General features: G+C 40.8%; 2 protein-coding genes across 3 annotated transcripts; one reads left to right on the top strand and one right to left on the bottom strand.

Annotated features, from left to right (window-relative positions):
- The first annotated feature begins 1,761 nt into the window (after positions 1-1,761).
- Positions 1,762-4,322, top strand: gpr84 (G protein-coupled receptor 84). The gene is made up of 2 exons (XM_029430884.1): positions 1,762-1,868; positions 2,354-4,322. The coding sequence occupies exon 2, from the start codon at positions 2,362-2,364 to the stop codon at positions 3,616-3,618; it is 1,257 nt and encodes a 418-aa protein (XP_029286744.1). The 5' UTR covers positions 1,762-1,868; positions 2,354-2,361; the 3' UTR covers positions 3,619-4,322.
- A 741-nt stretch (positions 4,323-5,063) lies between these two features.
- stat2 (signal transducer and activator of transcription 2) lies at positions 5,064-17,157 on the bottom strand. 2 transcript variants are annotated; one of them, XM_029430882.1, is made up of 24 exons: positions 16,925-17,145; positions 15,955-16,086; positions 15,721-15,865; positions 15,329-15,424; positions 14,211-14,303; positions 14,035-14,113; positions 13,801-13,880; positions 12,768-12,919; positions 12,365-12,523; positions 12,180-12,269; positions 11,207-11,266; positions 11,048-11,068; positions 10,844-10,937; positions 10,551-10,598; positions 10,341-10,424; positions 10,089-10,187; positions 9,109-9,244; positions 8,704-8,756; positions 7,978-8,063; positions 7,753-7,889; positions 7,474-7,662; positions 7,231-7,285; positions 6,942-7,033; positions 5,064-5,991 (listed from the first exon to the last, which is right to left on the bottom strand). In XM_029430882.1, the coding sequence occupies exons 2-24, from the start codon at positions 16,083-16,085 to the stop codon at positions 5,753-5,755; spliced, it is 2,418 nt and encodes an 805-aa protein (XP_029286742.1). In that variant the 5' UTR covers position 16,086; positions 16,925-17,145; the 3' UTR covers positions 5,064-5,752. The 2 variants fall into 2 exon arrangements, with proteins under 2 accessions (XP_029286742.1, XP_029286743.1); XM_029430883.1 differs by lacking the exon at positions 6,942-7,033 and having other exon boundaries at positions 5,780-5,991; positions 16,925-17,157.
- Positions 17,158-19,401: the final 2,244 nt, after the last annotated feature.

Genomic DNA, 19,401 nt, shown 5'->3' with positions numbered 1-19,401 from the left:
GCATTCAGTCACTATTGAATCTTTAGTTGTTTGTATGGGTGATGAACCTAAGGGGAAACTCTAGGGGGGAAGCAATTGCCTTTAAAAATGTTATTGTTAGGTGTCAAGTTACAAACCATATACACAAAATGGCATCAAGATTAATTTGAAGATTTAAGTAAAACACAATGAATGTGAATCTGAATTCAGTTCATGTAACTGAATGTTGAAACTGCAAAGAATAGCGCAGAGGGTCATTTTAAATCAAGGTGAGAGATGAATGTCTTGTGGATGTGTGGAAGTAGGACAAGGTAGTACTGTAACATAAATGTATGTAGTTGAGGGAAGTATTCACAACAAATACAGCAAATACCAGCTTTACAGTAGTGAGGATAATACACATTTACGTTAGGATTGTTATATAGCTAATGATAAATAAAGATCAAGCTCATATTCACACATGTGAGGTTTGTATTATTCTTACACAAAAGTCAAGTTGCAAGAATTGGAGTCCACACTTGTGATGTGTACAATCACAAGTATTTCCATACACCCGTAACCATACTGTGGCTAAGATTTCTTTACTCGCTCTTCATTTGCAGTTTAAGAAAATACAGCATGTGCATTGCTGCCCCACGGTGGTGAGAATGTCAGGTTAACTATGATACGAGTGTGTGTAAATGTGTAACGATACGCAACGATACATGTGAAGGTAAACCCCACCCAACATTGTGTTAATCAGTTCAAGCCATCGCAGGGATACCCTCTCACCTCAGCATGATTCAGCTGGTAACATCTACAACTTTAGATTTAGTTTTCGGCATTTTTTTACCAAATACACAGGAACATGGCCACAATAACCGCATGGGTTATACCTTTCGTTTATTCCTCCAGAGTACCTCAAACATAAACTGTAACCAACTGGAGGCTCTGAGGAGAATGGGACAGGAAAGTAACGAGACCCAAACACTTAGGAACGCACCTTCCATAGTGAGATCTGCAGAATAGGTGTAAACTCACAAAAACCCTGAGGGGATTAACTTCCTAACAAACTAATATCCACCTTTGCCATTTCCCTTACCTTCTTAAAACATTTTGTTAAGTTTTGAAGAGACTGTATATGCTTCCAAATTTGCCACTTTCCATTTATCATTCAACTATCTACCAATCATCAGATGAACATTGTAAATGCTTGAAAAGGAACTAAGAACATATTATCATTATCAAATTACTATCAAGCATGGGCTTTCTCAAGCATCCTCCAATCTGCAACATGTGACTCTGTATCTGACTCAAGTACACCTACATCTCTGTTCATGTTTTTGATGTTAATTTCTGTCACGGTTCATTATGCAATAGCATCGATGTCAACAAAATCATGCCTACACAAAGTAGCTGCATTTTAGCAACATAAATTATTTTAGTTCTACACAATGTTGTAATAATGTGCGTACACAACATGTTAAACATAGTAATGATCAAACTAGTGTATCTACTGAGGCAAAGTCCTGTTCTGTTTGGACATACATTCCCTAGTGATTAGTGTCTTATATGCAGCATACAGATTAGAATAAAACATATTTCACTAATATAATAAACATTTTCCACATTTGGTTATTCCATTTGAAAGAAAATGTGCTTAAGGAAATACGCAACATCTATCTTCCCTAATTTGCACATGAACTGGAAAAACCCTCCTTCATACCATTGCATTGTGTAGACTCTTCCCTCTCTCACTCTACACTGTAGAGGGTTATTAAGCAACAAAGGATGCACTTAAAATGTAACACCAGCAGGGAGCCAGACATTCAGCGCACCAGATCACTGCAGAGAATGACACACCTACACGTCAACAATTAGAAAGACTGGAACAAATCTTTAGCTTTAAGGTGAGAAATTAGTGTTTTTTTTGTTTTGTTTTTTAAATAGGGGCTTGTAGTTCCCCTACAAAATAAATGTTTAAAAAAAAGAAACATTTATCTTAAATCACTTGGAGGATTTTGTTTATTGTATGTTTTATCAATTCAAGCTTTATTGAATGCAATGTTTGATTAATTGAGTCATAATCGATATGAAGAATGTACCTCAGTGATGTGAACATATTATAAAGGAGATGAAAAGAGTTCAAATAAATATCAATTAATTTCAGAATGTTTGAGTAACTGTTATAAAGAGAGGACAACTCTTTTGAGATCATACACTTTGTGTTTGTTCAAAAGGAAGTGGTGAACTATCGAGAAGCCTGTTTGTTTCCTTTTCACTGTGACACTTCTGACACAACAAACGGAGGTCGGGGGGGAATGGGTTTCTGTTTGAGTTTAACTTTCCATGAGCACACTACAAAGAAGCTAACCTATAATCTGAATCCTGTTAGTTGACAGAATGCTGATGAACCACACAAACCAAACAGAGGATGACCTCTTCTCCTGCTACAGTCCTTCAGTCGTAGGCTACCGGTACTTTGCTGTGCTGTGGGGATGTGCTGTGACCATCACTGGTACGGTGGGGAACCTGATGACCATTCTGGCCTTCGCCTTAGACCCACGTCTGAGGACTCGCTTCAATGTGCTCATCGTCAACCTGGCTGTAGCAGATCTCCTGTACTGCACCGTACTGCAGCCCATATCAGTGGACTCCTATCTACACCTCAGATGGCGCAGTGGTCAGCTCTGGTGCAGCATCTTCGGCCTGCTCCTCTTCCTCTCCAACTCTGTCTCCATTATCACCCTCTGCCTGGTAGCAGTGAGCCGATATCTCCTGGTCGCAAAAAGGGCTTTGTTTGACCGCGTCTTCTCTGACTGTGGTCTTATTTTACTCCTGATGTCAGCGTGGGCACTGGGTCTGGCCAGCTTCAGCCCACTCTGGCCTGTTTACGTGTTTGTGCCACAGGTGTGCACATGCAGTTTCCATCGCACCAGGGGTCGTCCCTACAGCACCATCCTGCTCTTTTTCTACTTTTTTGTTGGTCTGGGCGTTGTTGGTGTATTCTACTTTCTTATTTACAGACGAGTCCAGATAGCTTCACAAGCTCTGCTCCGCTACAGGTTCAGCCGCAGGTCCTCCAGAAAGAAAGCAGCTTCTTCAGCACAAAGGACCGATGACAGTGGTGTAGAGAGTGGCATGGCAAAGACATGTAGCTATGAGTTAAGCAGCCAGGGGGATCTAGACCCAAATACAGAAGAGATCCCGGATGAAAAATCCTCCAAATCTACCAACAGCTCTTCCATGGCCCTAAATCCACCAGCAACCAGGCATCCCCCTGATATTGTCCCAACATCACCTTCAACCACACCTGCTCCCACTAATGCAGCACCCTCCTCCCACTCACCAACTTCAGGAGATGACGAATTTAAGCGTGTGACACGTATGTGCTTCACTGTTTTTTTGTGTTTTGTGTTCTGCTTTGTCCCCTTTCTGTTGCTCAACATAGCCGACAAACATAACCGCGCCCCAAAGGTACTGCACATGTTCTGTGCAAACCTCACCTGGCTCAACAGCTGTATCAACCCCGTGCTCTATGCTGTCATGAACCGACAGTTTCGAGAGGCCTACCATGTGCTGCTCACCAGGTTTGCTGCACCAATTACCTGCCTCTGGACCTGGTGGTCAACGCTGAGATCTGAATCTCCAGGAGCTTAAATTCCTCCTGATGTAAACCCAGTATGATATTATTCATGTGAAATACAACACAGACATAGTTCAGCCACTATCAAGTTTAAAATTGCTTGTCTGTGTTACATTTATGTTGCATTGTCAACATTCCTTAACCTCCATGTTTCACTCTGTTGTTGTTTGTAATTTATGCACAAGATCACATTATGTGTTTATGTTATGTCAGATCAGATCAGAGTCAGATTCAACTGTATTGTTATTGCACAGAGTACAAGCACTGGGACAACGAAATGCAGTTAGCATTTAACCAGAAGTGCAAAGAAGCAGTAAAGTGCAGTGTAATGTACACATATGTCACAGGTTATGTGCGGAATAAGTTCAATTTTGTAATACAAAATCCAATTACTCAATACTTCATCACCACTAATAGTTTTTAGGTGTCTATTACATCATATGAGAAATCAACAATGTTACAAAATCAGCACAGGATATTCCTGTCCAACACAACATGCCTTATTTAAGTAATTCAGGAACGTATGACTGTGTTTCAACTCTGTATGTCCTCTTACATGCTGATAATACTTGACTAATCATAAAAAGTGTTCCGGTGATCTGGCCTTTAGTTTGACTGTGGTGGATTGTGGGTGGAGTGTGCTTGTGGGTGCATATTTGAGTTGTGTCAAGGCATTACCGACAAAGGCAAATAAAATTATACTCATGTCTCTATTTTACCAACTGTTACAAAGTGTGATTTATCTTACAAGACTAACACAAGAGACTCCTATGGCCGTGACCCTTGTCACACCCTTAGTAGTGTGACTCACTGAATGTAGACTGTGGGTACAAGCCATTGGCTGCGTATTTCACGTGGCATTCTCCTAAAAAACATTTCTATGTGAAACCAAAAAGATTTCAAGTGTTCTTAACGTGTAAGCAATGGCAAAACACAACATAGCCTACTACAACACCACATACAAATTCTCAGAAGGGCCAAACAAATTTATGAATAATAAACAATGGCACTTTATTTGTAACCTGGCCCATTTTGTCATAATCTGGAGTTGTGGTTAGTGAAAATAAATTACTTAATGCTGCTCAACTAACCTAGCAACAGATCATTTACCACATCAACGGCTAATAACCACAACAGCTGACGTTAGCTTAACTGACACGTTAGCAAGAATACTCTACAGGAAACATTTGAAGTTGTTTCTGGCCACCTGGCGAAAGTAAGTTTAGAACTCACTGATCTTTTTTATCGTGCTGACTTGAAATATCTGGTTCTTTAGCTTTAGCTAGCTGTCCATGTGTCATGCTAATGTGACTAACTTAACCTCTCTCCATGCTTCCTAGGCAGAAGGATATTACGATTGTGAGCTGCTGGTTTTTGATGGTGAAATAAACTTAAACAGAATGTGAAATACATCAAGTTAAAACATATTTTAAAAGTGATAAAAGAACCAAAGACTTCATGACAGCCGCAGAACTTGGTTTTATTTGAATAATTGTACATACAAGTTTAATTCAAATGTGTTGCTGCAGCCTGAAATAGGCTGTAAATCTGCATAATAAACAAGCTACTGTGAACATAAGACTCATGGTTTAAAAACTACGTCTCGTATTCCTTCATTTACAATATTTCAGTTATTAATGAGCGGAACAATCAGTTATTTCCCTTTTATTGGTGATAACATTTATGAGCAGGTTTATTATATAAGCATAACTTAAAAAAGGAAGGAAGTGCCATGTATCAGTACAATTTATCACAAGCTGCCAGTGGCAACAATAGGCCTATTGTAATTACAGAGGACTCACAACAAACATTAAAACAATAAATTATATCCAGTCTACACAGATCCATATTGAAATGCTTACATGATGAGTTTGATGTAATTCCAGATTTAACAGGGCCACAAAATGCAAAAATGTTCATACATAAGAGTTTATGGTGCATGATAGTTGACAGGTACAGGTGCCAGGGATATGAGTAGGCTACAGCTAATTTAATTAGCTCTTTTGTGTCTTCAAATAGTCTCACTGAATCCTTTTCTGTTGGTTTGTTTGTCAACAGGATTAAGGAAAAAATACTGGCCTGAAGTAGCTAAAAGTAAAGCTGACGAAGAATGATATAGTGGTTCTGTTAAATGTAAACAACAGAGGTTTATTGGAAAATGCTTCCACAGGATTGTGGGGGCAGGCAATTAAATCCTGGAAGACAGAGTTCAGGCAGCCCCGAAACATCTTGCAAGATGTCAGAGTCATTGAAGGTGCTGGGGTTGTTGAGATACATCAGTAAATCATTATCCGTGGCTACAATAGAGCCAGACAGCATGGGATCATCAGGGTGATACATTTCTGTTTCCAGAGGGGACTGCAGCGGAAGAGGACTCTCGTTTAGTTCTGAGAGCAAAGAAAGGGACAAGAGAAAGTTACTGTTTCTGCTGTCCTGACTGTGTTGTTTAATTTCTGGTACTGCTGCTTTCACAAAAGAATTAGATGTGCTATGCAACCCATAGCACAACAAATAGAAAGTAACGTTACAGACTAGATGGGCAGGATTTGATTTTGTGCAAGATTCTCATGAATTGCATTAAAACACAGCTAATTGTTGTTTTTACACTTACACACACGTTTTGCATGGACTTAATATAATATACATAACTTGTTAATTACTTTTAGAGGTGCTGGTAGGTAGATTTTGTTACCATTTGAAAAAGTGTATTTCCCAAGTGTTTCAAACTTCTGCTTTCACCAAAATAGTACATACTTACTTTGACTTTCAATGTGTTTCTTTCCAAGCCCTAAAAATACATTTCCAATTGACTGAAATATAATCATTGTAAGATGCTATTGCTACCATAATTACTCCTAGTGATTATATTACACATATTATTAATAAGAAGAATAAGAATACAGCCATATTGTCTTTGATTTCATGCTTGATCATCATTGGTTGTTTGTTTAACCTTGAACTATGTGGTGTTGTTATTTTATAGTGTATTTTTATTGATTTTAATACATGCATCGAGCAAAGTATTCATGCATCAGAAGGTAGAATCAAGAAGCTATAAAAGAAAATTAGCATGTTAGTAACAGCTTTGCACAAAGCAATCATCTCCACATCTGTTAGATTGTATGTTCAGTAGAGCAGACAACTGTGCACGTACATGCAGTAGATCAGCCCACAGCCTCACAGGATATAAGCTCAACAATTTCATAGCCGTCCTCTGACATCAAACATCTAACTATAGACAACATCTGATTTCCTACACCATAAGGCCAAAACGGAAGAGCAATTTGTTATATGAGGTTTTTAGCTGGGTGGGACAGCAAGGAGAGGCGTGACTCACCAGCTGCCTCTCCACACAGGCCATTCATTGGCTCCAGGCCTTCACCCTGTGCCATATCAGAGGACATGGGTGACCTAGCCTCCAGTGTGTTCCTACATGACCAATGACAAACAGTCATTACAACCAGTTGCTCATGACATTTTCAAAAAAGGGCGTAGGTACACTACTTCTCAGATGAAGTAAGTACATGTTTAGTTTGTGGTTGTTTCTGTATACATAGCACAAAGTATTAATTAACACAAGCAAGATAATGTAAACCAAACTGGAAAAATAATAATAAAATACTTACTCCTTTGAAACAAACACCAGCTTGGTTTTGATGTACTTGATATAAGGACTGTTATCTGAAAGAGAATGAGATATGAATGTGTCTTCCAACACTATCCCTATAAATGTACCCATGACTAATGCAGGGCCAAACACCATTCAGATAGCATTAACTAAAAGAGTACATTCCATGTTAGTGTGTGTTTTTCCACAAATATTTAAGACGCAAGCAAAGATTATCAGCAAAAACATTTGATGTCCTTACCTCCACTCAACTCAGAGTAGTATTTTGCGAACGCCTCGTCTTTAGGAGTGTTGGGATAAAGGTAACGCAAGGGATTTTCTGGGATGTTTTCTGCTTCTAAGATCTGAAAATTCCTGATGATTTCTTGGAAGGGGATCTGTAAAAGGTCAGCTTTGGTGAAGGGCCGGACTGTCTTTATGTCAGGCTCACCTACAATAAACAGAGGATGATCATATCAAATGTTGTTATTTGTCTACTATGTAACAATTTAAGAATCACTATGAAATACAAATATCTCACCAGTTATGGTGTTTTCCACCCAGGAGAAGGTGATTCCTCCAATGACACTTTCACTGAAGCGCAACAAGAAGGTGCCTCTCTGTTTCTTCTTCAGGAGGGACTTCTCTTTGCCTTTGCTCACAAAACCCATGATGAGGCTAGAAGTACAGATAAAAAAAAAAAAGTCTTAAACAAAACAAGAAACTTGGCAAGAGTTAAACTGGTCTGTATTAGAGTAACACATACCCATCCCTCCACAGGTCTTCAAGGGATGTTTTCACCATCATCACGATGCCATCAAACCACACCCAGAAAGTGTCAGGAGTATTTTCCTGTAACAAAGAGGTGTGGGAAATGTCATCGATTCCCACCTACAGAATGTTTATAAACAATAATCTCACAAAAATATGAATCTACAGCCACGCTAGAGGCTCTGTGAGGAGGCAATGCTCATTATACTCTAAAGAAAACCAAATAATATGAAGGATGAAATATGGAAGTGCACAGCTTGTTTTTGATCCTTATCAGTCGCAGTGAATTAAATGTAAAATGGAAGCGGCAGCGGCTGTCAGCCAACACGGTCACAATGTTAACATCACAATGTTTAGCAGGTAATGTCAATCAAGTGTATATTAGCACTAAACACAAAATACAAGATGGGAATGTCATTAGTTTTGCAGGTATTTGGTCATAAACTAAAATATTGAACAAACTGACATTTTGACCTCATGGGTGGTGCTATAGGAGAAATATGGGGATCATCAACAATTCATCTCGGTAGGAGACTTAACAGGAATGTCTGTACTAAATAATGGCAATCCATAAAATAGTTGATGACATTTCAATCCAACCCACCAAACTTCACGGTAAAACTAGGGGGGTCGCCAAAAGCGAGATATGTCGAGCGATTAGGGTTAAGGTTAATCCCTCAAGCCATGCTGAAAAATATTTTTTAGGATTCAGTATTGTTACCTTGCTAAATTTTGACCAAGATACTTTTTGGGTGTCATAGTTCTGCTGCTTTCCTGGTGGGATAGAAAATAAATGATGCATTATACAACTCACTCAAAAGCTACAATAAAACATGCACACAAGCCATGAAGGAAGCTGAATTATAGCGTCACAAATTAATATTAACTGTGCACAACAGGACTTAACACACTTTTCCATTTGAGACTGATTTTGACACAAGTTACCAAAATGCTTAAATACTAAAGCCAATCTTTAGTATTTAAGCATTTTGGTAACTGGTGTCAAAATCAGAGCAAGGTGTTTCCTGATATTATGTTTAACTCACAGATGAATGAATTCAGCCGTGCAACTACAAAAATAAGCAAAGACAAGCGACTGAAGCATGAACATAGAAACACAATTTACCAAAGAGTTTGGTTGCAATCATTTCCAGCTGATCCTCATTCAAACCACGTTTAGTGGCAGAGAGAAACTGCCAGCTCAACATCTCTCCAAACTGTTGCCAAGTGGCTGCAGGAGAGTTGGCAAAGAACACAACATCCTGGAGAAACAGAAGCACATTAACAAATATACTAACAATTATTTTCCTTCCAATAGCACAGCTACACTTCAAAATGCTAAATGGTGTGTGTAAAATCTGTGGGAGGCAGATTTATTTTGGCATTATTGGGCAAAAATGCCATAATAATCAGCATAATAGTAGTTTAAGTGGTAACCCCAGGGTACTGTGATTTGAGACTTGCTACAATATCGGCAAAGCGTTTCAGAGATGTAGAGAAAATGTTGCGGCTAACTGCTAAGCTGTCACGGCTGTGCTGCAGCGGAGAGATCACTATTATTAAAACTATAGAGGGATGGAGAGAAAATGTTGCTAATTGTTTAGCCTACTAAATTACCGCCGAGCTGTAGCGATAGTTATTTAGCCGTGAAGCTAACGTTGCCTCGCGACACTAGCCACAGCCGTGAGCAGAAGGCTGAACTATGAGCAACATTTTCTCTACGTCTCTGAAACGCTTAGCTAATATTGTCCGAGTCTCTTTTTGATAGCCAGTCTTCTTCTTTTGGGTTTATCTGCATTGCAGGCAGTTTTGTCCAAAGGTGGAAAAAGCAACTTTTCCTGCAGGATATCCCTCCATTGTCAGGCTTTCACGATCTAAATACCGCAGGGACGTGAACATGCAACTGCAGTTGTAGGACAGCCAATAATAACAGCCGAAATCTCGGGCTAGATTTTCTAAAGCCTAACAACAGAGCAGAAAGGAGGTGCAGAACTCTAGTTTTTTTTACTTGAACTATAATATGCTGAAAGGATATTATGAAATGTATGCCCAATAAACCCAAAAATATGTCGCCTACCCCAGATTTACGTCATGGAGATCGCTCACCTTGGTGTCCGGACTGAGCATGTTGAACCAGAGGGCGGACGCCCAAGCGCTCTGCTGCTGGCTGGAGTTGGAGATGATGAGCACCGGGATGGAGGAGGCCTGGGGAAAAGGAACTTTAATTTAGGCCTTTTTTCCATAATCAAGACAATAAAAACAGCGATACAACGCTTATTTATTATACAGAGCACATGTAGTTTAATTCTATTTTTATAAAGCCAGACATATAAAGAGAGGAAGTAGAAGAAACGCCACCTGCAACTCAACTGACAAGCCTTTCAGCTCAAATTCAGTGTCAAAGTAGATGATGTGCAGCTCCTCTGTAACACTGAGAGAAATCTGTCAATGCCAAAACACACACACACACAAATATTATTATTTGTTGTTCACATTTTTTTTAATTATGAGTTACCAAGTTTAAACTGTAAGCAAAGATGGTATCTTCAGGATTGCCAGTCAACTCACATCACTGACTCCTTTACCGCCACCTCCAGACTTCTGCTCCCTCAGACTCTACAGACAAATAAGAATTCACAAAATTAGTCAAAACAACAATCTTACCACCTGAGATGAAAGTGTGAATATTGTTATCTAAACGTTTTCTCTTATAATCACTTCAGGTTAGCTGTTGGAAACTGTTTTATGTGTGTACTTGACAAACTTGTATTCATAATGGTGTTAAAAGCTTCTAATTATTGTTAACAGTTTCCTCAGTTGTCTTTTAATATTTGTTCTCTTTTCAAATCATTATCACTCACAAGATGTCTGAAGTCTGCCACCATGCCTCCACTCTGGCACTCTGTCATGTTCAAGGCCTTGCTTTTGGTCCCCAGGACATTAAAACGCCGATATCTACAAACATACCAGGTTCAACAAAAACAAATTCAAATCACATGGAAAAGTTGAACACAGTTATTCTAGAATTACCACTTTATATGGAAGCTAAAGAAACAAATCCTCACCCTTTGCTCTTCGGAGCCTCCCTAATTTGAAGGGGGAGAAAAACAAAGCGGTGACTCCAGGGCGGCAACAAAACATCACCGTCTATTGTTTGAAGAACTAAAGGCTGCAGGTTTATTGTGTGCAGTGAAAGTAACTTAAATTAAAAGGAGGAATCTCACTTGTCCATGGATACATTCACCTTCATGGAGTGGTTCAGCTCAGGAAACTTAACAAGAAGCCTGAAAATATAAAGTCAGGTGTAAAATTATTGAAATATTAAGATACAAGAAAATAAAAAAGAGGACGATCGTCAAGGTTACAATATGGAACAAAATACATTTGATAGATTAATGTCACATTTGGGAAAAGCATAACCTTTTTTATCCTCATATTATTTCAGATCTGCTGTAATGGTATGTGGTGAACAACAATATATATTACAGCCCAAGTAAACTGAGTTTAGCTTTAGTACAGCCCTGTGTTTTGGTTTGTGCAGCTAAAAGGCACATTGCGCTCTTTCAAATGTCTTGGTCGCTTCTCAGTGGTTTCACTATCGTACCAATAACTGTAGATTTAATTATGAAAAATGATACTGATTAGCACATCACAATGAATGCATTGGTTGGAATACAAAAACAGTAAAAGTTTAGACTAGAGATGCACCGATTGATCGGCTACCGCTCGAAACCGTCCAGTCTTCAGCTGATCGGCCCTGACTGGTGACCGGCCGATCCATAGATGGGATTGTTGGTCAAATTTACACACGTGAGCCACATTGATGAAAATTCATGAAAATGAGCACTTTCATTTTGAGATTTGTTTAAGTGAGAGTGAGAGAATGTCATGTAACACTTGAGAAAATGTAAGTTATTTAATAGTTAATGTTTTATTAAGAACATACAATAGAATTTCAATTTTCCATGAAAGAAAAGTGTAATTTCTGTCAATTATAGTTCTTAGAAAGAAAGGACATGGGATTTGGCAAACATTGGAATGGACAGGTCAGACTTTTAAAGGAATCGCAATCAGTCAAGGAAATTACAATCGGTGCATCTTCAGTCTATACATACAGATCATGCTAAAAATATGGACTTTACGGAAAGAAAAATAAATACGTAGCATCGTAATGATTGCCTGGAGTGGCACACTGACCTGGTCTTGACAGAGAACTGGACGTTTGTGCGGAGCACCAGAGGTCCTTTCCCCTGAGGCATGGACGGCTGAGTCTCAACCACAAAGGAACTTCAAGAAACAGTGAAACAATAATGTCAGGAAACTTCACAAGGAAACCATAAGAGCACAAGAGAGTGACAGAAAGTGCGTCCTAAAAGAGAGACCTCTTGAGTAGGTTTTTCAGAAGAGTATCTGCTCTCCTCTGCAGTGCAGGTTTTTGTGCCTTCACAGGGTCATTGTCATAGGACATTTTTCCTACAAGCTCATCCAGTTTACCAAGAAACTCCCGCACTTGGAACAGACACACTGCCACACAGCTGAACCTACAAAACAAGAGGAAAAGCCCAAAAATGTTGATTCTTCAAAAGAAGAAAAAAACAAACCAACAATTGAAGACTACAAATGTGATAATAGTGGTAGGGGGATTAGGGAAGTCTCAAATTGCAGCTATAAAACAGCGGTGCTTTCTCTACCCTAGCACTTCCTTTACAGAGGGATTATTGATATAACGTTTACATTAAACGCCAAAGATTAAAGCTGATGTGGAGGAGGTGGAGATGAACATACCACTTCTCCAGCTGATCCAGACAAACATTGTCTGGAGCTCCAATGCAGGCTTTCTGCTGCCTCCTCTGCCACTCCACCAGCTCCTTCTTTACCAAGATGTCAATCAGGGCATCAGTCCTGTCCAGGAGCTTTTTTAGATCGGACAGTGTTTCCTAAAGAAGGTGATTGTATGAGACAAAACAAATAAAAATCAGAAAACTATTGGACGAGGAATGGACAATATTGGATTTTTTTCAGATATACCAATATTTTCCAACTCATTTTGGCCGATTGCCGATATATGCACAAATGATTTCCCACCTAATTGCAGAGAACATCGAGTCTCTCCTGTCGTAGAATTGACTTATTATTATTATGCCTCCTCTAAATGGAAATGCTTTACAAACTGTTGCTTAAACTCAATAATGCTGTCTATATTTTGTATATATATTGTTAATTCTTTATATTTCTATGCACCAACTAAACCACAGCAAATTCATTGTAGGTGAAAACCTACATGGCAATAGAAATTATTCTGATTCTAATTCTGAATATATTAATTCATTTTAATTCATTTAAAAATAGGAGCCCATTATGAGGCTATACAATCGTATAAAATTGTACTTAAAACTAAGCCCAGTCTGTGCCCCAAACAACCCTTTAACAACCAGGGGATGTGCAAATAAAACGCATTGTGCCTAAGTGCACAAAATATAAGCTTCTCCGGTCCTGAGGGAAAATGTAGCCCTCCTTTTAAGTCCAATGAACAAAGCTGAACGATTGATGGGCCTATATCCTATAAGCAAAGCTCAAGTATGAAAGTTAGATCTTTGTGCGTAAATTAACCTTGACACTGCAGATAAACTTGTTGCACCCTCTTACTCAACAGTTCACGTTGCGTGTGCATAATTTAAAGCGCCATTTTATCGGCAGAAAAGTCCATTTCGCGCCGATGCTGATATTTAATTTGACGTGACGTGCCAATATCATTGTGCATACCTTAATTGGACAGAAGAGATGAAGGTGTTATTTAAGAATAACAATATCTCCATACCTTTCTACATTGATCTAGTCTGTTGACAAGTGCCTGAAGAACTTTCATTTGATCCTTCTTCACAGCCTCGTCTATCACAGCTGCATAACCATTTCCAGAGTGGGATCACAGTTTCCATACAAGACAGACCAAAACAAAAGAGAACATGTAGCTGTGAGTCAGGCCTCTTTATTACTCATCCTCAGAAAACAGTCACATAATGCAAATATAACCAGAACTTTTTAATCTGCTTACCTTCCATCTTGTGGGTTTGACATTTAAAATCAAACTCGTCTTGCTGCTCCTCCAGGCATATCATTGTATGTTCCATAGACTATGTCACAAAGGTCCAGAAAAAATAAATGAATGAACTATAATAATCGTTCAACTACAAAGGACAACATAAAAGCATAAAGCAAGATAATCTGCACCTGCACTTCATCCCTGAGGCCAGCCATTTTACGTTCAAGGTCCTGCTGGCTGCTCGTCTCCATGGCTACCTGCTCTACATGCAAAAACTGGACCTGAGACAAAGCAAAGGAGGAGGCGGTATAAAGAGTCTTTCAGATGTGATACTGGGTAATATTGTTGCATTGCAAAGAATAAGTGTGAGTTAAAGTGGCAGTTAAAACAATATCACTGCTTGGTGGAAAATCTTTGCTTTTTAGCCCACACACTGTGTCCCGTAGAATATTTTCAGTACATGTGGCGCTTTCTAAATAACTGCAAATACGCTTTTGAGTACAACTGAAAACAGAGAAAATGTATAACGGAAATTCACACTGGACACCTTTGTTAACTTGGTTTTAAACATTTAAAGTTATGAATACAGTTACAGTACTGCAGACACACAGCACATCAATGTTTGGTCACATGGGTAAAAACTGCCAATACATAGCAATGTATTAAGTGACCATGTGTTAAATTATATATACCAGGAGGCATTTTCAATGTATTGTCACATAGCAATATTTTAGATCATAGGTCTTCAACAGGGGGGCTGCCAAATTGATAATGTTTTGAATGTTTACACATTTATTATTTGAAATGTCAAAAAATACAGTAACATGAATCCAACATTATATTTGCAAAGATAAATTGGCTTATTTGTAAAAAACAAAACAAGTAAACATTTAATTTACACAACAGTGACGATAGTCTGACTGTTACACATGAATTCTCCTGCAATCACGTGAGCTAGCTAACTTAAATCACTGTGTGGCACCGATACATAACGCCAAACTAGTTAGCTACAACTATTATTTGAATAGCTTAGTATTGTATGCACTATAAAAAGGAATGTTTATACATGACACTTTAGGCCGTCCTACACATTATTCAGTTTAATATGCTACATTTTAAACATATGTTGTTGGGGGTCCCTGCTCCGTGTCTCTATTAGCTAAGGTGTCCTTGGCCTTAAAAACATAGAAGACCCCTGTTCTACAGCAATATCTGTGTAATTGTTTTCATTCCATGTGCATGATGTTGTCATAAATGTTGTCAGGGTGAAGGGTGTGTCCCATGTGTCAATAAGTGTTGCCCCAACCTGCTCAGCCAGATCAGCACTGGCCAGGATTTCCTTCTCTTTGCCCAAAAACCACAGGATCGTGTAAGCCAAGGCACACGGGTCATCCAGGAACCTCTGTTAGGAGAGGGGGGTTAGATGGATATCAGTCAAAGTAAAAAATGATTAGCAGGATAACGGGAGCAAAAACAGCTAGAATTTGAAAACAACTTTAAGTCTACTTTAGCTTGCTTTGCTGTATTTTCCCTGACTCAAGCTACATGCAAATAGGTATTCAACAACCATACTTATCAATGTAAAGGGTGCTGATCAGAACTATTATGGTTCTCATATTCACAGTGGATATTTCCAATTTAAAATGAAAGGTCTCCCCATAGGTGCTTTTGATTTTCACAAATACCATCCAGACAAACCTGAAAGTTCTGTTTATAGCGTCTGATGTTGTGCTGCAGTAAGAATGACTCCTCCTGGACAAAGCGGCTGTGTTGGATATCCAGATTCTCCAGCAGGACCTGGAAAAGCACCATAGCCAAGTCATGCTCCCGTGCTGCTCGTTGCCTGAGGAACAAAAAACAAATATCAGAGTATTTTAAACAGGGTTATTTATTGTAATACTTTTGGGTTGAACGATATCGGTGCTGCCTTACCACTCCTGCTTCTCTATCCAGGCTGACAGGTAATGCCGCACATCCATAGGCAAATCATTCCTGTCATAGAGCTCATGTACTTGCTGACTGTACGAAGCAGGCAGCTGCCTCAGTTTCTCCCACTGAGCCATCCTAAGATTGATCAGGAAATCAACATGAACACAAACAATAATTTTCCAAAAAGAATGCACATAAAATATATAAATAAACAACAACAAGGCATTGAATTAAAGGGAAAACAAAAACTTATTGACCGAAAAGGTGTAGGTTGAAGCTAAGCTCATAATGCCAACCATTCTTTTTGCATTCATATTATAATAGGCAACTTTTTCTAGGTTTACAAAAACTGAGTTCCAAACGTTTCATAAAAAATATTAAACATAATTAAATTGTAAATGTGTTTACCAACTTTTTTTTAAATATTTTAAATGTGCAAAGTGAACTACATATTCTTAATTAATTGTGACAACCATTCCACAAGTTAACCCCTTTGACAGGATATACATCTATTCCTGATTTGTTTTTTATAACATGCTTATAGGCCTATCCCTAAATTCATATGTGCTCCCTCTAATATCAAACAACCTCTGAATACAGTTGAGAAGTAAATGATGTTATTGTTTTACATTATCTGTGCAGTGTTAAACATGTTAAAGCATGTAAGGTAATTAATAGTGCGTTTGGTCGGTTCGTAATAATCTGATCGATTCGTTATAACAACAGCTGAAGGAAGCTGGAGCAAAGTGTAAACTTAGACAAGAGACGACCTGTGACAGCTAATTATGTAACGTAACGTTACTATAGTATGACAAGTAACGACTGCAAATTGTGTTATTATCTTTTTAACAAGCCAATGTAAGTTGAGACCGAGTATACTTTATGTGTATGTTACGTAATGCTCCTCTCTGACAAAATGTCAGTCAACAGCCTAGACAGGAACCGACCGATTGGTAACATCATATTTACTCACCTTGCTTTATGCCGTCAATCCGAGTCCACTTTTAAATGTCTTTGTCACTATCTAAATGGTCATTTAAGGCATGTGCATATCTAACAGCAGGTCTTGTTTTTGGCGTTACTAGCTGTTAGCCGTTGTTAGACGTTGGTAAAACAAAACAACGTACGTATTTAGCAGTGTGAATGTCATTTCCTAAATCTTGTTTTTAATGCTTGGTTCTCTGTTTGATTGGATATCTATTGATCCCTCCCAAATGGTTCTTCTCAAGCTAACCACGGGCACCATTTTGGCTCTGACACAACTGCCGATTAAGCAGTTGAGAGCCGAAACGTCCGGGTTGGGTCCAACAGTTTCCTCGTGAGCTCAGGACTAACAGCTCATTGGTCGAGCCGGACACAGGACAGCACGCGCTGTTGGTACACTCGCACGTCAATCTGTAGCGAGGGCAATGCTAGTGAGCAAAATAGAAACTTATTGCCCCACATGAAGATTTCCTGAGAAATGAGATTGTGAAAGTGATTAAGTGATCATGTGACGCACTGGAAAACAGCTTATGTTTTACGATAAATGGAAGAAAAACATTTTTATTTTTTTTAATCAACATTCTTTTGATGTGAACTGAAACATATAGTAATACATTATCAGGTGATTGTATAGATTTAAAGTTAAGTAAAAGAGTCGTAATGTGATGAAAACAAAGAAATGTGTCATCATTTTAACTGTTTGTGTCACGGTGGGGAAAAGGTGAGGACTCAAATGCAAGACGAGAAGATTAACAAAAATAGGGCTTTATTCCAAAAAGCTTAGAAAATAACAAAAATGCAAAAGGTAAAAAGTAAACTGAAAAGACAAACCAGGATGACACGGGGAGCACGAGGAAGCACGAGGAGACATCTGCAAGGGTGACACTTAGATGACGATCTGACAAGGAACACTGGGAAAGACAGGGCTATATACACACAGACACTAAACGAGGGGAACGAGACACAGCTGGGGAGAGAAGCTAAAACACCAGGGCAAGGTGAACGGACACAGGAGGAACAAAACAATCACAGAGGGAAAACACACAGACAGGAAGTACAACTAGACATGACATAAGGGGGAGTGAACACTTAAAACAGGATATACAAAAATCCAGATCATGACAGTACCCCCCCTCAAGGGACGGATCCCAGACGTCCCGAAAAGTCACAAAGAAAAATCCAGTAGGGCGGGAGGAGGGGGTCCGGAAGAGGGATCAAGGGGCAAACAAGGAGGGCTGGGCAGAAGGCCGGCGGAGCAGCTCAGGAAGCCGGCGGAGAGGCCGGAAAGCCAGACTGGACAAGAGACCGGGCTGGAGGCGGGCGGAGCCGCTCAAGAGACCGGGCTGGAGAAAGCACTAGGGTCTGAAGAGGGGAGCGAAGGGGCTGGGGTCTCGAGGGATGGAGGGAGCACAGGGGCTGGAGTCACGTGGGAAGGAGGCAGCACAGGGGCTGGGGTCACTTGGGACGGAGGGAGCACAGGTGCTGGAGTCTGGAGGGACGGAGGGAGCACAGGAGCTGGGGTCTCGAGGGACTGAGGAAGCACACGGGCTGGGGTCTCGAGGGACTGAGGGAGCACAGGGGCTGGGGTCTCGAGGGACAACGGGAGCACAGGGGCTGGGGTCTCGTGGGACAACGGGAGCACAGGTGCTGGGGTCTCGTGGGACAACGGGAGCACAGGGGCTGGTGTCTTGAGGAATGGAGGGAGCACAGGGGCTGAGTCTCGAGGAACGGAGGGAGCACAGGGGCTGGGGTCTCGTGGGACAACGGGAGCACAGGTGCTGGGGTCTCGTGGGACAACGGGAGCACAGGGGCTGGTGTCTTGAGGAATGGAGGGAGCACAGGGGCTGAGTCTCGAGGAACGGAGGGAGCACAGGGGCTGGGGTCTCGAGGAACGGAGGGAGCACAGGGGCTGGGGTCTCGAGGAACGGAGGGAGCACAGGGGCTGGGATCTCGAGGAACGGAGGGAGCACAGGAGCTGGGGTCTCGGGGGACAACGGGAGCACAAGGGCTGGGGTCTCGAGGAACGCAGGGATCACAGGGGCTGGGGTCTCGGGGGGCAGTTGGGGAAAAGCTGGGGTCTCGAGGGGCAGCTGGGGAACAGCTGGGGTCTCGAGTGGCAGCTGGGGAACAGCTGGGGTCTCGAGCGGCAGCTGGGGAACAGTTGGGGTCTCGAGGGGCAGCTGGGGAACAGCTGGGGTCTGCAGCGGTCCGGAATCAACTGGAGCGGATGTCTGCAGAGATCCGGCAGCGGGGACGGGGGTCTGCGGAGGTCCAGCAGCGGGAGTCTGTGGAGGTCCGGCAGCAGGAACTGGAGGCTGTCACGGCCCGGCAGCGGAAACAGGAGGCTGTCGCGGCCCGGCAGCGGAAACAGGGGGCTGTCGCAGCCCGGAAGCGGAAACAGGAGTCTGCCGTGGTCTGGGTCTCTTGCGCCAAGACCTGGAAGTCCCCTGGAGACTCCGAGGACCT

The sequence above is a fragment of the Cottoperca gobio genome, chromosome 5, assembly GCF_900634415.1.
Source record: "Cottoperca gobio chromosome 5, fCotGob3.1, whole genome shotgun sequence".
NCBI lineage: Eukaryota > Metazoa > Chordata > Actinopteri > Perciformes > Bovichtidae > Cottoperca > Cottoperca gobio.
This window is presented reverse-complemented; position numbering and strand designations above follow the sequence as displayed.